Source organism: Punica granatum, chromosome 4 (genome assembly GCF_007655135.1).
Source record: "Punica granatum isolate Tunisia-2019 chromosome 4, ASM765513v2, whole genome shotgun sequence".
Classification (NCBI taxonomy): domain Eukaryota; kingdom Viridiplantae; phylum Streptophyta; class Magnoliopsida; order Myrtales; family Lythraceae; genus Punica; species Punica granatum.
The window spans coordinates 2,247,713-2,264,873 of NC_045130.1; the positions used below are offsets into that span (position 1 = coordinate 2,247,713).

The 17,161-nt window shown below is 37.2% G+C and overlaps 3 protein-coding genes across 3 annotated transcripts; 1 reads left to right on the forward strand and 2 right to left on the reverse strand.

Moving 5' to 3' along the window:
• Positions 1-31: 31 nt before the first annotated feature.
• Positions 32-4,889, forward strand: LOC116203031 (general transcription and DNA repair factor IIH subunit TFB4). Its single transcript, XM_031534691.1, has 13 exons — positions 32-422; positions 597-726; positions 843-931; positions 1,035-1,305; positions 1,524-1,570; positions 1,983-2,020; positions 2,101-2,146; positions 2,353-2,406; positions 2,525-2,593; positions 3,112-3,188; positions 3,937-4,032; positions 4,402-4,509; positions 4,619-4,889. The coding sequence occupies exons 2-12, from the start codon at positions 696-698 to the stop codon at positions 4,469-4,471; spliced, it is 888 nt and encodes a 295-aa protein (XP_031390551.1). The 5' UTR covers positions 32-422; positions 597-695; the 3' UTR covers positions 4,472-4,509; positions 4,619-4,889.
• A 21-nt stretch (positions 4,890-4,910) lies between these two features.
• LOC116203033 lies at positions 4,911-7,318 on the reverse strand. The gene is made up of 6 exons (XM_031534693.1): positions 6,914-7,318; positions 6,500-6,617; positions 6,187-6,398; positions 6,074-6,101; positions 5,522-5,636; positions 4,911-5,201 (listed from the first exon to the last, which is right to left on the reverse strand). Exons 1-6 carry the CDS (start codon positions 7,178-7,180, stop codon positions 5,120-5,122), a joined length of 822 nt encoding a protein of 273 aa, XP_031390553.1. The 5' UTR covers positions 7,181-7,318; the 3' UTR covers positions 4,911-5,119.
• Positions 7,319-7,500: 182 nt separating this feature from the next.
• LOC116203019 (WAT1-related protein At4g08300-like) lies at positions 7,501-10,071 on the reverse strand. The gene is made up of 7 exons (XM_031534669.1): positions 9,674-10,071; positions 9,317-9,379; positions 9,079-9,195; positions 8,718-8,961; positions 8,462-8,620; positions 8,081-8,232; positions 7,501-7,920 (listed from the first exon to the last, which is right to left on the reverse strand). Exons 1-7 carry the CDS (start codon positions 10,030-10,032, stop codon positions 7,704-7,706), a joined length of 1,311 nt encoding a protein of 436 aa, XP_031390529.1. The 5' UTR covers positions 10,033-10,071; the 3' UTR covers positions 7,501-7,703.
• Between the last annotated feature and the right edge of the window lie 7,090 nt (positions 10,072-17,161).

Below are 17,161 nucleotides of genomic sequence, written 5' to 3' on the forward strand. Positions count from 1 at the left end.
GGATCTATCTAGCATTAACAAGTCAATTTCCTTTGCCGAGGACATAAAATGAAGAAAAAGAAAGTTGAACAGATAATACACAACTGCACATTGTACAAAAGTTTGAGTACCATTTTACAAAAGCAAAGAGATGGGGACCAAATCGAAGAATTGATCCACTCCGCCGTCACCGCCGCTCCGCCTTTTATTACTCTCCTCAGTTCACGCTCGCCGTCACTCTCCGCCACTCCGCCGCGCTCGGCCTTTTCTTGCTACGCCGATCGGCCACCCTCTTACTATTCTTAGACACCTACGATTCAATCGGCTCCTCTCCGCTGCCCGCCGAGCCTCCCATCTCCGACCGACGCGTGCAATCTCTGACACCCAGGTCTCCTCCTCCGACGCCTTCCCCTGCCCTTGGCGACCGTTTCCGACACATTGAAGTAATTGGTTCTTAATATTGCTCTTCATTCTTGTTTGTGTTTGTCCTTTTCTTCACTGGTTTGAGTGACTGTAGCTATGAGTCGGTGCTAGGATGTTAACATATCTAAGTGCATTGCAAGTTCTGGTTGAGAATTCGAAATCCATTTGTCGGATTTATGATTGCTGAATTACAGCATATATGAGGATGGTGGGATGCCTTCCATGAACCATTAGTGTGATCTTTGAATTGGTACTGGCGGACTCAAAACTGAAGCTTCTCTCCCAGCTCGGTCATGGCTTCTGCCCCTTCGAAGCTGTATGCAGGTTCGCATTGTTGCTCCTATCACATGTATCTATCAGTTGTTGAATTGAAGCCCTTTGCTTTTCTGATCGTTGACCCGAATCTCCATTCCCTCCCGTGGTGCCGTGATCGCGTGCAGATGATGTCAGTCTCCTGGTGGTGTTGTTAGATACGAATCCTTTCTTCTGGAGTAGCTCCCCTCTCCCATTCTCCAAGTTCATCTCACACGTAATTTCTCTCTCCCCACCTCTCAAAGAAGCTTCTACCTTTCGCTCTGTTCCCATGGAAGCATCACGAGGTCTTCTTTTTCTTCTATGCTTGTGATTTGCAGGTGCTCGCTTTCCTGAATACTACTTTGCGGCTCCATCAGCTGAATCAAGTTGTGGTTATTGCCACTGGGTATAATTGCTGTGATTACATTTATGATTCTTCCTCTGCCACCAATCAGAGCTCCGGGACCGGGATGATGCCTGCATTTTGCTCCAATTTACTGGAGAAATTGGACAAATTTGTGACCAGAGATGAGCAGCTAGAGAAAGGAGGGCAGGAAGGTGGAATAGCATCTTCCTTGCTGTCTGGGTCACTTTCCATGGCTCTTTGCTGTATCCTTCAATTAAATTGTCTTTCTTTTTCAAATATCCCCAAATTATGTCAGGACATCAACAATTATTGGTGCTTTTCAATAATGAATGCTGACGCTTCTTATACGTTTCGAGATATATACGCTCTGGATGCACTGGGAGGACTTCATAGGAAGTTCACCTTTTGGTAGAAATGGGATCACTTATTGCAAAGTTGTTTCCTTTGATCCGACCAATAGATATACAACGAATTTTCCGTTCGGGTCCTTTGCATCCACATCCTCGGGTGAGTATTTCATGCGTGATAGAGTGAAATCAATTTCTTGATATATGAAAGTTACGTGTGATTTTACAAAGTATTGCAATTCCTTTCCTATGACATGCAATGCTTTCAATCTCATAACCTTGGTAGCAATTGTTATGTCCTTAAGATATTAATGGAGTGTATACATTTTGGGATTTAATTAAGGATCATCAAACAGATCAGTACATGCCATTGCATAGAATTTGATTTTGAGGAACAGGTGGATGTTTATTCTTTAAATTCCTTATGGAGGTGTAAGGACTGATGTGACCATTTTTATGATCTGCATGTCATGGTTTTACTTGTTATACCATTTACACTGCGAAATTGACTTTTATGGTTGGTGTGAAGTGCAAATCTGTAAAATACTAATTTTTTCTCACTCTTGGAGCAGATTTTGTGTTTGCATGGATCTCCAGATGGGCCTGAACAGTATGTTATCAAAGACTTCTCCTTTCTTTTTGTCTCCTGTCTTTGGATACTGATAGTTGAAAACCTCTTTTCCGTCCCAGATATGTTGCTATCATGAATGCAATTTTCTCTGCTCAACGTTCTATGGTATGTGCCTTAGTTTCATCTCCTCTTACTTTTCTGCATTGTGCCTGCTTATGTTTGACTATAGCATATGACCATCTAGCTGGCAATGTGTAATATATTTTTTTGCCCTGCCATATATCTTTATTCAAACTTCCAACTGATTAGTTTATCGCGTTAAAGATTCATAAGCGTCTTATAGCTTGTCTTTCTGTTCTCTTGTCCTGCAGGTGCCAATAGACTCTTGTTACATAGGAGCACAAAACTCAGCCTTCCTCCAACAGGTACTATGAGTTTCTCTTTAATTCTGTTATCCATTTTGGCGGACCCCATTATACTATTTATTCATGTTGGTGGTTGGCCTTCTATGGTACTAACTTTTCCTGCTGATTTGGAGGTCAGGCTTCCTATATAACTGGTGGCGTGTATTTGAAGCCACAGATACTGGATGGCCTGTTTCAATATTTATCGGTATGTCATATGCAGATGTTACACTACTCAATTCATAGAAAACTGTGCCTTAGGTTTTATTTCAGTTGTTCGCTATTGCATGGTTCACAAGTTCTGACTGTTCGGCATTGCATAGAAAAACTTTTTGTTTAAATAGGAGACAATTGATGGACGGGTTGACATAACCTATACTTGTGCAAGTATTAAGAGAAAAGTATTCAAAACTCTAGCTATTAAAAAAACCTAATATATGCCTAGAAATCTTAAAAACCCAGACAACACTTCTCTATATTGAAGACTCACCAAAGGCCGCAATAAGTCTGAACCAACTACTGCGTGAGCTTGCTAGAGGGTGTATGATTGATTTTTTTTTTCCTCCTCTCTCTTTTAAAGTATCAGACATGGGGAATTTGAGTTTATGCAGTCTTTTATTTTCCATCCTGTTCTGTACGAGATTCAGTTTCTGATATTCAAGTTATCATTTTTCTTTTGATTCACCGCCTTTTTGCGTGCTAACACATATTTATTTGGACATGCAGACGGTTTATGCCACTGATCTACATTCCCGTGGTTCTTTGCAACTCCCAAAGTCTGTTGGTGTAGATTTCCGTGCATCGTATGTCGAACCTACCTTCTCTTGTTTGGTGTTTGTTGTCATTTTGAGGAGTCAAGAGCTGATCTTCATCGATATCTTTTGATTGTATATATTGCCCAGGAGATATGGCTAGGGTATGTTGCACTGTGCTTTGTCTAAGAGAAAAGCAGTAGAATGAAATACTATGTATCTTTCCATTCACAACGGCTGACATTGTGGTCTTAGGGTAATAAAAGGAATATCAAAGGCTAATTTCCTGGCATTGGGATCTAGTTGACTGAGAAAAAAGATCGGAATACAATGTCACCCAATATTGGTTGCTTACTTGCCTCAAAGAAAGCTCTTGATTATTACCTTTGGATGCAATGTACTACTTCTTGTACTTTTAAAGTATCACTCGACTACAAAAGATTTTTTAAAAAAAAAAAAAAAACTATTTGTCTCATCTATATATGATTCAAATGCTCTATATCTAATTATTAGCTAGTTCATATTCAAACATGACAAAGGGAAAATCATCATAGAATTTGCTGTCCATGAGATTTCTTATGATATTTTTAGTAATTTATAAAGGTCAAATGGGGCAGGGCAAGAATATTTATACCTCTCAAAATTTATACTATAACCAATAAAAGTACCTTCTATTTTCTGTTTTGTGTAACTGAGATTATTTTGTTTTGGTTCTAAATGTTTGCAATATCTTCTTCTTTTTTTTTTTAATGAATGCTTTTGAATATCTTGTTTATTTGTAATTGTGCTTGAATTGCAGGTGTTTTTGTCATAAAAGGACTATTGATATGGGCTACATCTGCTCAGTATGTCTCTCCATATTCTGCATGCATCATAAGAAATGTTCGACGTGCGGGTATGAATACCTTGACTATGACGAATAATGTACAGTCAGAGCTAGTGCTTCATCATGATTGTATTTGTTTTTGCGTCTTCCAAGTATTACAACGACACATCAATGTCTGCATGTTATGCTCTTTGACTTCAAGTGGCATTACATAGATATTATTATCGTAGATGCTGTAGGAGTGGCAAAGGGAAATGGTATTGGGTTGTTATCAAAGCTTACAACTTCTTGGATTTTAGGGTGGGGGGTGTTTAAGATCTTAATGGAGTTTATCCGAACCAGACTTCTTTTGAGGTCAAGTAATTGAAAGATCGGCTCTTAATGTGTGTTTGGTGGAGTTATGTAGTTTTCTGCTGATCCCCATTTGGAATGCTGCAGGTCTGTTTTTGGCCAAGCCCAATCAGATGTAGCCTCCACATCTAATAAAAGAAAGACGCCTGACACATAAAGAAAAACCAGGGACAATTCAATTAATGAAGTTTTTCGGTGAGTTTCATATCATCTGAGTTCTCTGATACTTAATTCAGAAAGATGTGTGACAAACTTTTGATGGCTATTTAGTGTATCAGCATTAATTCTCACTCTCTTTTGGCAGTAAATCGGTCCTTCTGGCCTTCGGTTTGGGAAAGAGCAAACACAAACTTGAGAAGGCTTCAAGATGATTCATGACTCGGGATCGATCACGTACCCTTATGGTCTAGGGATAAGTCAGATGACTCATCTGGAGGAATTGGAGGTTATAAGGTTTGTTGCTCGTCAGAACTTTGAGATGCTGTAAGCCTGTCAGAATTTTGAGATGCTGTGGTTTCCAATAACGATACTAGAGAAAATTCAGCATGAAATTGAAGAAGCAAATTGAGTTTTAAGTAAAACTGAATCGATGGATATTGAACCAACCGTGCCATCACGTTGCCACAAATGAAGCAATTGTGTTGTACAACATAGCCCTTCAAATGTCGGAGGAAAATTACTATTTACAATTTTACAATTATATAAATAAATGAGAATACAACAAATAAGACAGGCGGCAGCTTCGAAAACAAATACTTAGATTGGTTGATTATACAATTCGTTTCTAATCCCACCAAAGGCTTCTTCAAAGGGCCCTCAGGATCGCTTTGCTAGTCGTGTGGACCCCAGTAGCAGCAAGCTTCAGGATAGCTCGGCTTCTATAAATCCTGCAAATGATGTCAAACGATATTCAGCATGTATGCATTTCAAACTCAGAGTACGAAATGTGTGTCACCAGTATTGGTTCTTAAGTACATGAACCTAAAGTCTAACACCAGAAGTAACTGATCACTGAAGAACGGAAATTTTTGGAGGACTGAGTATTAATAATCTTTCAAGACGGGTAAAGAGAAGCATTTCTTAAGTACTGTAAGGCATTAAGGCACAATAAGCGAAATCTAACAAGGCACATAGACCACAGGCAGAACTCTCTGCACATACACGGTGTATGTTAGTAAGAGAGAGGGACAGAGAGAGAGAGAGTTACCCAGCAAGAGCAAGCCCCCATGTAGACAACGTATAGAACAACTTCCCAGCATGCCAGATAGTAATCATTTTCTCCACCTTGCCGACTCCACTTGCACCCAATGCCTTAGCCAAAGCTGCAATTATGCCGTCCTTGATCAGTACCAAATATCAAGTCTCTGTTATATTACACAAACTCATGGGGAAAAAGGCATAGAGTCCAAGCATTTGCAAGAGCATCCTAATTAAGATGATCTGAAAGATCTTCAACACTAAATACTAGACCAAACAGAATAGTCCATTGACTTCAAGGGAAGTAAGATTGTTTTTCATTTAGAATAGGTAGTAAGAAGTATTACAAAGTTGAAAAATCCTCTCGGTGATGTATAATAAAAAACCTTGCACAGTTCGATTGTTTTTCATTTAGAATAGGTAGTGAGAAGTATTACAAAGTTGAAAAATCCTCTCGGTGATGTATAATAAAAAACCTTGCACATTTTTCATATGAAAGTCATGTTACCACAGATGATGCATCTTTTAGAGGGTGGAAAAGTAGGTACAGGAGGAAACTCACTTTTCTGCAGCTCTTGAGGAGACAATCTCTGCAATTCCAAAACAGCATGCCATGAGAGTCAAACCACGCGAAATGTAAATCAACCATTGAAAGTGCCGTAAGAAACTAAGTACCTGAACTTTCGGGTTTGATATGATGCATCTAGCCATAAAGTTGGCAACTCCATCCACCACATGCTCCTCGGTAATGACCACATAATTTTCATTGTCAATTCCACTCCGTTCTTCAACATTACTGGGGAACATATCGTCTGTGACCCACACCCACCAACTGGGTTCTTCTTCGTTAACATTGATTAGAATTTCAGCTGATTGAAAATCAGCCCCTAATCACAATCAAAGAACAGCTTGGTCAAGAACAATCCTTAAAACCAGTACAAGTCGGGACATATCCAAACAAGCTAAATAACGAGATGGCATGCTATACCTGTGGCCTCTCTAAATGGAAATTCATTGCTGATTCCATTAACTGATGCCTGCTGGAGGTCTTCAATTCGATTCAAGAACTTTTTTGATTCAACGGTCTCTAGAAGCCGGGCATACAGCTGCAATTGCAGAGATAATCCTTCATCATTTTCAGCAAAAAAAGACATACAAACCAGCAGCAGTAACTGTTTAAAGAGACACGAGCTAATCACATGATCAGCCAAGTCTAGTCGATTGGTACAATTATACAAACATCACTGAGCACCTGTCGGAAGAAGAAGGAGAACACGAATTTTCAAGCTTTAGCATTATAACCATGATGATAGTATGATAATACTGAAGTCATACTCACACTATAGCTGTCAAATCGAACCGCATACAAGTAATAATATAGAAGAAGGATTGAACTACGTACATCAGGAGGACAATCGTTCACGAAACTGGGAGATTGGGAGAGATTCCGCAGCAAGTTCAGATTTTGCTCCAGCACGCTCCTCAGGCGCCGATTCTCGCATCGAATAGCCTCCAATTCACCATGGTGGTCCGGAGAATGCGTTTCTTCTTGATTGCTGCCGTGGTGGCTGCTGTTGTGGTGGTGGTGGTGGCACTCGATGGCGGTCCACGCCACTTCCGCCACGTCAAGCACCGTCTTGGCCACCTCGATGGCGCCATGGCCCCCCATCGATTGATTGAACTTTGCTGGAGACAAATTTGTTGCTGGGGATTTCGTTTTCGATCGATTCTAGGGTTCGTGGTTCTGATTTGGAGCTGGTCTTGTCGATCGCTGTCGTTGCGTGTTTGAAGACGAGGGAGTGGTTTGCGAAATTTGGACAGATTGGATGGGGCGCAGAGTGCAATTTCTATAAACTTTTTGGGCGCAAAAAGTAAATTTGTGGACATATGAATCTTCCGCGAAACGCAATTTAGCCCCCTAACTTTTGTTAGGAGGCCCATGAATTCCGCCGTACCGGGGAGTAGATTGCGCAGAATACGTAAGTACAGTGACTAGATTGCAGAAGACGGGAATATGGAATAATAGTACGATCCTTGGTCGGATACAAATTGAGTTGAGATACTTTCCACAGATTATCACCCGTGCTCGTTCCCTTGAAAAGGGACAAATACATAAAATTGATGATGACCATACTTTATATTGTGAAAATAATCTATCGTCAATACTCGGAATAACGGGCCAATCAAATATTCTATGGAACGACAACGTTGTCCGAACCCACCGTCGATCTATCAACAGCCTCTGGTGCTTTGAGGCCATTCTTGACCGATCTGATGTGGGTGACTGGGAGCTCATGCAGGGAAGCGACTTTCTCGTCATCCACACGGTCCGGTGGACTTCTCTGGTCTTTGCTCTTGCCCCAGGCAACGGTGTAAAGACCGAACACGATGAAGATTGATCCGATGATGCTGAAACATGAAGATTACGATGAATTCCATCAAAAATCACTCAATGCAAGAATCATACTCTTCTATAGATTTTTACAATTTTGCATGGCCTAAAAGCACGTAAAATAATTCGAAAATTCTAGTTATTTTTCATTATAAATGTATAGATATAGATATATACCTGCCCAAGTGGACCTTCTCAGCAAGGACGACAGAGCCCAAAGCGGCGGTGATGATCATGCAAAGTGGGCTGAAAGATGTCGTGAAGACGGGCCCACGTTCCCTTATCACTACTCCTTGCACGTAATACGCTATTCCCGAGCATACCACTCCCTATTGTATATGAACATATTATTGCTAATTAATCAGTTAAGTTGGGCCGAAAAAATAATAATCAGTTAAGTTAATCGTAATCAATAAAATCTATCCTCTAAAAAAGTGAAAACTGGTAAAAGCAATCCCTTATTTACTGATTGAATATGACGTGATTAATCATTTGCACGGTTTATTTAATTTGCGGGAGCTTGTTTCTGATTGCGGAAACAGAATTAATGGATCTTACGGAGTAGACGACGGCGACGAGCTTGGAGTCCCATCCGATGACCCAGACACTCATGTCACGTTCAAAAATTAAGGTCGTGACCGCCCCTTCCACCGTCCCCATCACGCAAATTAGCGCAGTCAATGATAGCTCTGCCGGGTACTTCTTCAGTGTAAATGACTGCATATGTACGAGCCAGACCAGGATACCGCTTTTATCTAATTAAGTACTAAGTTTATATCAAAACTTATAAATAGTACTTATATTAATTAATTACCTGCAAAATAAAGAAGCTGGACCAACAGCAGCAACTGGCCAAGAGCATCAGGGTCCCGGTGACCCAGTGCTTGTCGGCTGACTCCGAGGTGGCGGCTCCATCGTGGTGGCCCATGCCCCTTGACCGCATGAAGTCTACGATGGGGCCTTTGTACAGGGTCATCACCATCGCCCCTGTCACGGTTACCGCCGTCCCGATCACTTTTGCCAAGCTCTGTATCTTCTTAATGTTCACTGTTTCTAGCCTGATCATTCATTTTAACATTGATCATATTTAATTAATCTACGACCAATGCTATATTTGCATGAAGAATATACAAGGTGCCAAGTTGATATCCTATAATATTAATTAATTAAAATACCTGAAGATGAGGGCCATAATGAAGGTAACAGCAGGGAGGACGTTGACAGTTGCAGATGCAAATGTCGCTGAAGTGTACTTCATTCCCAGGAAGTATAAATTCTGATCCACCACTGGCCTGATCGAATTCAATCATTCATTCATTTCATTGGACATCATATATACATATAGTTTAATTACAAAATGAAAACGGACAATTAAAATATAATGAAAACATAATATGCTAATATTGTACGTACTCGATGAAACCAAGCGCCATTATCCTCAGAAAGATTGGGAGTGTCATCTTCGGTCTTATTTTCCTGCGAATAATTCATACACATCAACAAATCCGAAACATATTATATAGTAAATAAGCACAAGAAAAAGGGGTTTATTTATTTATTTATTTTTAATTTCCCCTTTCATTTCCAAGCCGAGTTCTACTCTAATGGACATGTCCATCGATGAGTTATCCGATGTCATGTAATCGTTAACCCGTGGAAGTACATAATTGCATGGTGGAATAGCCTTCTTCTAGCATTTGATGTTGAGTAATGAATCGAGTTGTGCAAGGAGCACACGCACGGGAAGAGAGAGAGAGAGAGAGAGACAACCTTTCAAGAACAAGGGCAAACGGTGCGATCACGACAGTGGCAACTGCATGCCGATAGACCACCAACACAAAGTGGCTCATCCCGTGATTTAGGGAGATCTTGGTGATTATGTACATCCCGGCATAACCGAACTGCAGGGACACCATTGCCAAGTAAGGCTTCACGTTCTTGAGCCCTGAGCACAGCCTCCCGCATGGAGCAACCTTGTCTCCCATCTCAATATCTCCCTCACTCTCGACCTCTCTATGTGTTCTGTTGTTGTAAGTAATGTGATGATGACTTGCACAATGAGATAGGAAATGGGAAATGGCTTCTCTTATAGGCATGGGAGAGCACAACCAAATGGGAGGGGAGGCCATTTGGACGAAACAAATACCATGTAAATCCAAAAGCTCGAGTTATTTTTCTATGCTATGATATCACAAGATGTTATCTTTTTATTAGCTGAGATTAATTCTCGATTTTGAATTTGACTCCACCTTCCCACGAGAAATACAGCTTCCACCAAAAAGCTCACTTACTCTCTTCTTTTTTCTTTTTCGTTTTTTTATTCCCCTTTATTGAGATTCCTTTCCCATTAACACAGAACACCTCCATATTCCAAGCACCTGGAATCTTTTTTCCCCTGATAAATAGAATCAAACAGCAGAGGAGGATTCGTGTGGATCTCTCTGTACATGAATCTTTTCCATTATATATGGCAGTGCGATTGACCCGTGCAATGCACGGATATAAAATTTTAGGATTATAACTTCTCTATCATATAAATTTTCATTATTTTATAATAGTGATGATGATGCCACTTATTGTAAGAATGTGACATTAAACTATTACGGAAGAATACGTATCTTAATTCAAGGTAAAAATTTGAATTGTTATTCGTTAAAAGAATCATTACAATATATACTAACGGTAGAATTTATTATTAGTTAAATATAAAATGATTTTACATAAAATAATTTTTCATTATATGAATCTTATATAAAAATGCTTCTTTATATATATATGTGTGAATTGTGAAGCATCATCTTAAGAACTAAATGAGCGTACATAATACATATGGGGCCACAAAATATTAAAAATGAAATAATTATGAATAAATTCCATATTTTTCAACTATAAAAATTTGCAAAAATAATTTTATTTTTTAAAGAGTGACAAACTATAAAATTGTATTTATATCCGTCTTGAAATGTATGTTGGTCATGTAAGTATTATTTCTAGGATAAAGATTAATAATTTATTAATTGTGCTTTTCTGCATAAATGTATTCATCAGAGGTAAATAGATATTATAAAAAGTATTCATATCAACATATCATAGATCATATTTTGAACTTTATATATTATCTAAGAATTACTTTATAAATTGAAAGTACAAAAGAAATTGCACTGCCTTTCTATTCATTAATTTATTGTTTAAAGGTACAAAAAAAGTCAAATTATAGCATAATAAATTTTATATATTGATGAAAATAAAATATATTTTCTCTTGGAATTCCACATAGTGACATGTGACAAACTAAGAAGAGTCCTTTGGCACCCTATTTTAGCTTAATATATAGATAGATATAGATATAGATATATCTATATATATAGATAGATAGATATTGTGTTTCTTTTCATTTTTCATTTATTTAATTAATTAAGCTGGAAATTTGGTGGGTATTCGATTCATTGACCAAACAAATGAGATTATTGGTTAGTGCTTGGAGATGATGCGTGCAATATATATGGATAGGAGCTCCGAGCTACAAGGCTATGTCGTGTGTGGAGAATTAAGTAGCTAGGTGCAAGGTGAAGAATGGACACCATTAAATTTATCTGGGTATCGAAATGAGTTCACAACTTAATTAATTATTTCTCACTAATAATAATTAATTTAAGCTGTTCGACATTTATTTTTTTCAGTAAAATTTTGAATATAAGTATTCTAAATGGAGAAAATCATTAATTGAGAGATTTTTACCACTTAATAGGATGAACTGGCTCGAATTGAATTAATCGAGTCACATTGGACTTTCAGATACTGCGGTACACATGGAAAAAAAATTTAACTATTCTACCTTAGAAAGAGCTATGAAGCGCAATGGCACATGTTTTCCCCTATCAATCAAGATGTTGTAAATTTGATTCTCGTGAAGAGACTTCATGTACTCCTTTATTAACTATTAAAATTTATATTTTATTATATAAATTTATGGTTCTTTCTTATAACTGAAAAATTAATTAGTTCTTACTTGCAAGTAATTGGATCTATAATACTCCTTCATTAGTGGAAATTGCTGCTTTTTTAACCTTTATTTTTTTAATAAGTTTTTGATATAGCTGTTGCCTTTACACGTGTAAGTACATATCTAATCATGGATAATCCTATGATTATTCATTGATGGAGTTACGTCATATGAAACCACCCATTAGTGACTGATGAAAGCTGCATCATAGAAACCGATATATGCCTGAAATTATAAGGAAAATTCTTGCATTGAATTGGATCCGCTGTGAAAGTTAGAATCCTTACTCTATATATTATTAATTATAAAGGAGTCGATCTATCCTCTCTTCATTTTAGCCGCATCAAATATCAGCACACTCTCAGAGAAGGAAATGTTGTAGCTGATCGGTTAGCTAAATCCAGTATCGATAGAACTCGGGATTTTGTTGCTTGGATCTAAGCCCTCCTTTTCTCTCAGTTTTTGCATTTCCTACTTTGTAACTCCTCTTTTTGCTTTCCTCTTCTTCATTTGTACTCATGAACTAATGTATGTTCTTTTGATGGCTCTTGTTGCCATCTTTTGCTTATGAGAAAGCCTTTGAATTATCAAAAGATTATAAAGGAGTCGATTAATGGTTTCGACTCATGTGTATGTTATATAGTTATTTTCCAACATTATTACACGATACCGATAGATCAATCAGAGTGATTGATTCAATGCTAATTCAAGGGAGTTACTGTAAGATCAGATAGGAAAAAGAAACGAGAACCATCTGTTTCATGCGATAAGAGGGGGGAAGGAAAAAAAAAAAGACAGAAAAGAATTATATTATTACATGGAGCATTTTTCGCTGAATAAATACTCGTTGTCTCAATTGTCATATGAAAATATGAGAATTTTAGAAAGAAGAAAATTCACTCCGCGAAAACTTTACTTTTTAGTGGGTCGGTTCGACTCCACTGAATTAGTCGAGCCTAATTGGTATTGTTGGTGCTGATTCTAAGACAACAGATAATGGGCCAACTCTATCCAATTAATAACCATATATTCTGGGTCTACCTTATAGATGATAGTTGTCTGTGATATCTTTCGGAAAAGAGATATGGACAATTAGGGAAAAATAAAATGATGTAATTAATTAGCCATCAATTAGAGATACATGGACCCACTAAATCTATGAGCCTCCCTTACAATCGAAAATGAAAAGGCACTTAGGACATACAATCAATTCATCCTTTTGTCAATTTCACGATTCTTTCGAAATAGTATATATGCGTTGAAACACGAACATTAGATTAAATAGTTGATATATCGATCTTATCATCTCGCGCGCACACGTGATGTGCTGACATCAATCTCTGTTAAATATGTGAGAACTATATCTATATTAGTTAAAGAGCTAGCTAGATGGGGATTAGCCTATATAGAATGTTCGGCAATCAGACATGAATTAGGAATTTGTTCCATTCCATGTTTAGGGCGTTGTTGTGGTTTGTGTTTATTTCCCGTCTTTTCATTTCTGTCTGATATTCTCTTCCTTTATTTCTTTGCCCACTTTCACATGTGTTACGCTACTGAGACAAGCACTTTGGACTTTCCAATTTTGGTCTCTCCTTTATGATCACTTTGCATCAGACTGGAAATCTCCCACGATATATTAATTAATTAATATCTAATTATTTTTCCACATTATCTGGGATTTTCCAAAAAACCATTTTGAGAAAACGCTCCCTGGAAAACTTTTTCCATCTTCACTGGCCCAAGAAAACAAAGAAGACTGTGTTGAGTAGTGTGGCCACCAAATGCTCTCCGTTCTGTTGTTCACTGTGTTTGTGTACCGTTGCCACCTAATTTTTTTCCTTGGAATCAATAAATGTTCATTGATAAAAAAAAAACATAGACAAGGTAAAATCACCAAGAGAAAATTACAAGAATAAATCCACCAAAATCACTGCAAGGGAAAAATAATGTGACAGAAGCACATCAGCTAAGCACAGGTACAATGCAGAAATCCTTCCTGTTGTAGTAAATATGTTCTCGACCTCTTGAAGCGAAACTTTGTATAGATCCCAGTCAAAACCGAAAAAGCAAAGCTAAGCGCAATCCATATAAAGACTGCTACTGTGGGAACAAAAGACTAGAGTCAAGAGGAGTCTTGAACCAGTACCCAGCGCATGAACTCTTCACGGATTACAACATCTAGATCAATAAATCAACCAACCCTAAACAGCTCAATTCCTAAATAGTCAAACCAAAGCAACCGGATGATTAATTGAATATACTGGCATTATTTATATCCTAATTAAGATCAATCACAGATAATTATTTGCGAGGAGAAGAGTTTGTAGAGCATGAAAGTCTATTAGACAACGCACAATAAGAATAGCATTTTCTTCGCGAGTTTTTGGGCAAAATTAGTATTTAGAAACACATGGAAGGACATAGCCCACGAATTAATGTTCAGTGCTTTCATGCTCGGACTCCAATTACTCCATACTTATCGATTATATTGATTGATACATAGCTTACATATCGATAGACAGACAGAAAATATTATTATTTTCCTACCAAAAAAAATATTTTTTATGCACGCACACTCCAAGAGTGTAAGACTGTAAGTGGAATGATGAATATAATGAATTTTATAAAGAATTTAGATGAAAATTTTGTAGCTATATATACATATATATATATATATAGTATATTCCATAAATTTCTCATCTATCTTACATTGATAGACAAAGAAGGGTAGAGTAAGGGTAGAGTTGGTTTGGTGGAATCCCACCTAGTGACCCGAACACACTACAAATTAGAGGTTTGCTTAAGGATAAAGGCCACGACAATCAGCCACGCCCAAATAATTGGTGTATTTTAATTCTTTGTGAGGAGTGAGAAACGCTCCATAATATGTATCATATACACATAAAGTGATATGGTCATAAAATTTCATAATTTCTATGGAAAAATGGAAAAACTATGAATTATCACGCATATTTCTAACTCACTTCCGGTACCGGCCGGATACTAGTTATAAGTTCATTTCTAATGGATTCATGTAATAATGATTAAAGTCCGAAGAAAAATATTATTCATATATAGCTCATGTATTTGTATTTTAAATATAAGCCAACTTCCTTTCCTTTTTGGTAGATAAAGAGAGGCGGAAGCCTAAAAAGAAGAAAACCTAAAAAATACATAGTGGGCATGGAGACTCCAACAATGTCGCTGAATTATAACGCTCTTAAATCAGTTGGCCTGCGTAGATAGATATGAGAGAGATAACTACAACTTCCATTCCTTTTCACAAAACATGTTGAATGTCCATATTCCTTTCATCGACTAATTGTTCACCTATGATCCATTTCATCTATTGATGCACATATATATATATATATCAAATATGTTAACGCCTCCTATAGTGTACATTGGCATGCACCAAAGTCAAATCGAAGGGATCGACATCTGAAGATATATAAATATTACTGATGAGGGCCACATGCATGAAAACGGAATTGTTTCCATGCATCGTTACCCTCATAGAATCAGAATCATATTTTATGCCCACCATGAAAAATGACCTTTGCTGTTAATCACCTCCTCCGTTGATATTTATTAGGTACATATATATACAAGTTGAATTTAATTTGCTACATCAGCCTATGCTCAAAGTAGTATGACATATACTCAAAGTCGGGTTGTGAGGAAAATGTATATATATATGGGACATCGAACGGCGGCAAGAAACAACATAATATTTAAAAGCAAATGAACGTACTTTAACATTGATTAGATTATGTTCTAACTAGTTGGCTGGTTAGCAGGGTAGAACAAAATCTATGATGTGAGGAATAATTTTCTAATTAAAAAATATATTCCTGAGGTTGACATATATATTGTATGCTAACTAGATATATGATATGGGCAAGCTAATAATAAAGAAATACCGGAGTAATGGGTACTGTCGCATTCCTTCCCTTATCATCTGATGCCAAATAAACAGCTGCAAGGTGTTCTCAGGAATGAAGGAACAAAATCGAGAAAGAAGCATGTATAGTAACACAAGTCGTTAGACTCCAAACCATGAGATTTTGAGTTCGATCATTATTGGTGGGACTATCGTACCCCATAATTAAATTTTCATTATTCTTGTAATATTAACTCATAAGTCTCCCTTATAAAAAAAAAATCTACTATGCAAAGAATTTTCACAAATTTTTTGTGGGGATGCTACTATAATGAAATTATGTTTTATCAAAAAAGAAAAAAAAAAAAGAAATGCTTCGAAGTAACTATTATCCAGTGATCTGTTATATTATCACTGTTCTTTTCTAAGTAATAATGAAATTCTCTATTGCAGATTCAATTAGACCTTTATTCTACTACCGAGCGAAAAAAAAAAATATTTATTCTACTTTAATCAGGCATGTGAAACGAGCGTGGGGTTACATGCGTATATATAATATTCTCTTAAATATCATGAAATAGAATGTAGTGCACTGGCATACGCCATCGCTGATAACTAAGAGATTTCAAGTTCGATACTCAATGGAACTATTTGAGCCTTTTTATTAACTATTAAAATTTATATTTCATTGTATTGGTCCCACGAACCTCCATTGAAAAAAAAATCCTAATCAAGCAGGATGTCATCGACAATAGTGGAGATAATAGATATGTAGTTTATACCGTCCAATCCAAGAAGGAATAACTTGGTGATATGAACATGGAAAACTGGTGATAATTAATTAAGGAAAATGGGGTCTAATGGCATTTCCTTTTTTCCCCCTCCGGACAAACGAAATGATAGTTCATCTATATATACTTTAGATGCCCGGGCACTCTTTTATCACTTCATCGCATTATCAATCGATGTCCTACAATATTTAGGATAGCCCGTGAATATGTGCCCTAAGAAAACCGTATCTATAATAATGGACTTTTCGAGGTCATGTACGTGAATCTCATAGTTCATGATATATATTCCTCACAATCTCCTCCCTTTTCATCGTTGGCCCAAAAAGAAGAAAGTAATTGTGTGTGTATATATATATAAATCAAAGACCAAGTTATAATTATATTTCTGGGCCTTTTTTGGCACATACAGCTCCTCTAATTTCCACAATAACCATATAAAGTACAAATCGTCGTCGCCCTTTATTAAAAGCGAACATTAATGTTTACGATACATTGAACTTTTCTGAATGGTGAGACTAATTATTAACGTACTCACCAATCATGAGATTGATTAATCGCTAACAAAAAGTATCACGAAC

What these genes read in the sequence shown, in the direction of transcription:
- LOC116203019 (XM_031534669.1), bottom strand. Translation starts at nt 10,032, where the DNA reads ATGGCCTCCCCTCCCATTTGGTTGTGCTCTCCCATGCCTATAAGAGAA. An exon ending in ATTATGGCCCTCATCTTCAG is followed by an intron (nt 8,962 to 9,078) that starts GTATTTTAATTA and finishes ATGAATGATCAG; the next exon opens with GCTAGAAACAGTGAACATTA. An exon ending in CCAGCTTCTTTATTTTGCAG is followed by an intron (nt 8,621 to 8,717) that starts GTAATTAATTAA and finishes GTACATATGCAG; the next exon opens with TCATTTACACTGAAGAAGTA.
- LOC116203031 (XM_031534691.1), top strand. Translation starts at nt 696, where the DNA reads ATGGCTTCTGCCCCTTCGAAGCTGTATGCAG. An exon ending in CCCTTCGAAGCTGTATGCAG is followed by an intron (nt 727 to 842) that starts GTTCGCATTGTT and finishes GATCGCGTGCAG; the next exon opens with ATGATGTCAGTCTCCTGGTG. An exon ending in TCTCCAAGTTCATCTCACAC is followed by an intron (nt 932 to 1,034) that starts GTAATTTCTCTC and finishes TGTGATTTGCAG; the next exon opens with GTGCTCGCTTTCCTGAATAC.
- LOC116203033 (XM_031534693.1), bottom strand. Translation starts at nt 7,180, where the DNA reads ATGGGGGGCCATGGCGCCATCGAGGTGGCCAAGACGGTGCTTGACGTG. An exon ending in TGAACGATTGTCCTCCTGAT is followed by an intron (nt 6,618 to 6,913) that starts GTACGTAGTTCA and finishes CTGCAATTGCAG; the next exon opens with CTGTATGCCCGGCTTCTAGA. An exon ending in TATCAAACCCGAAAGTTCAG is followed by an intron (nt 6,102 to 6,186) that starts GTACTTAGTTTC and finishes TTGGAATTGCAG; the next exon opens with AGATTGTCTCCTCAAGAGCT.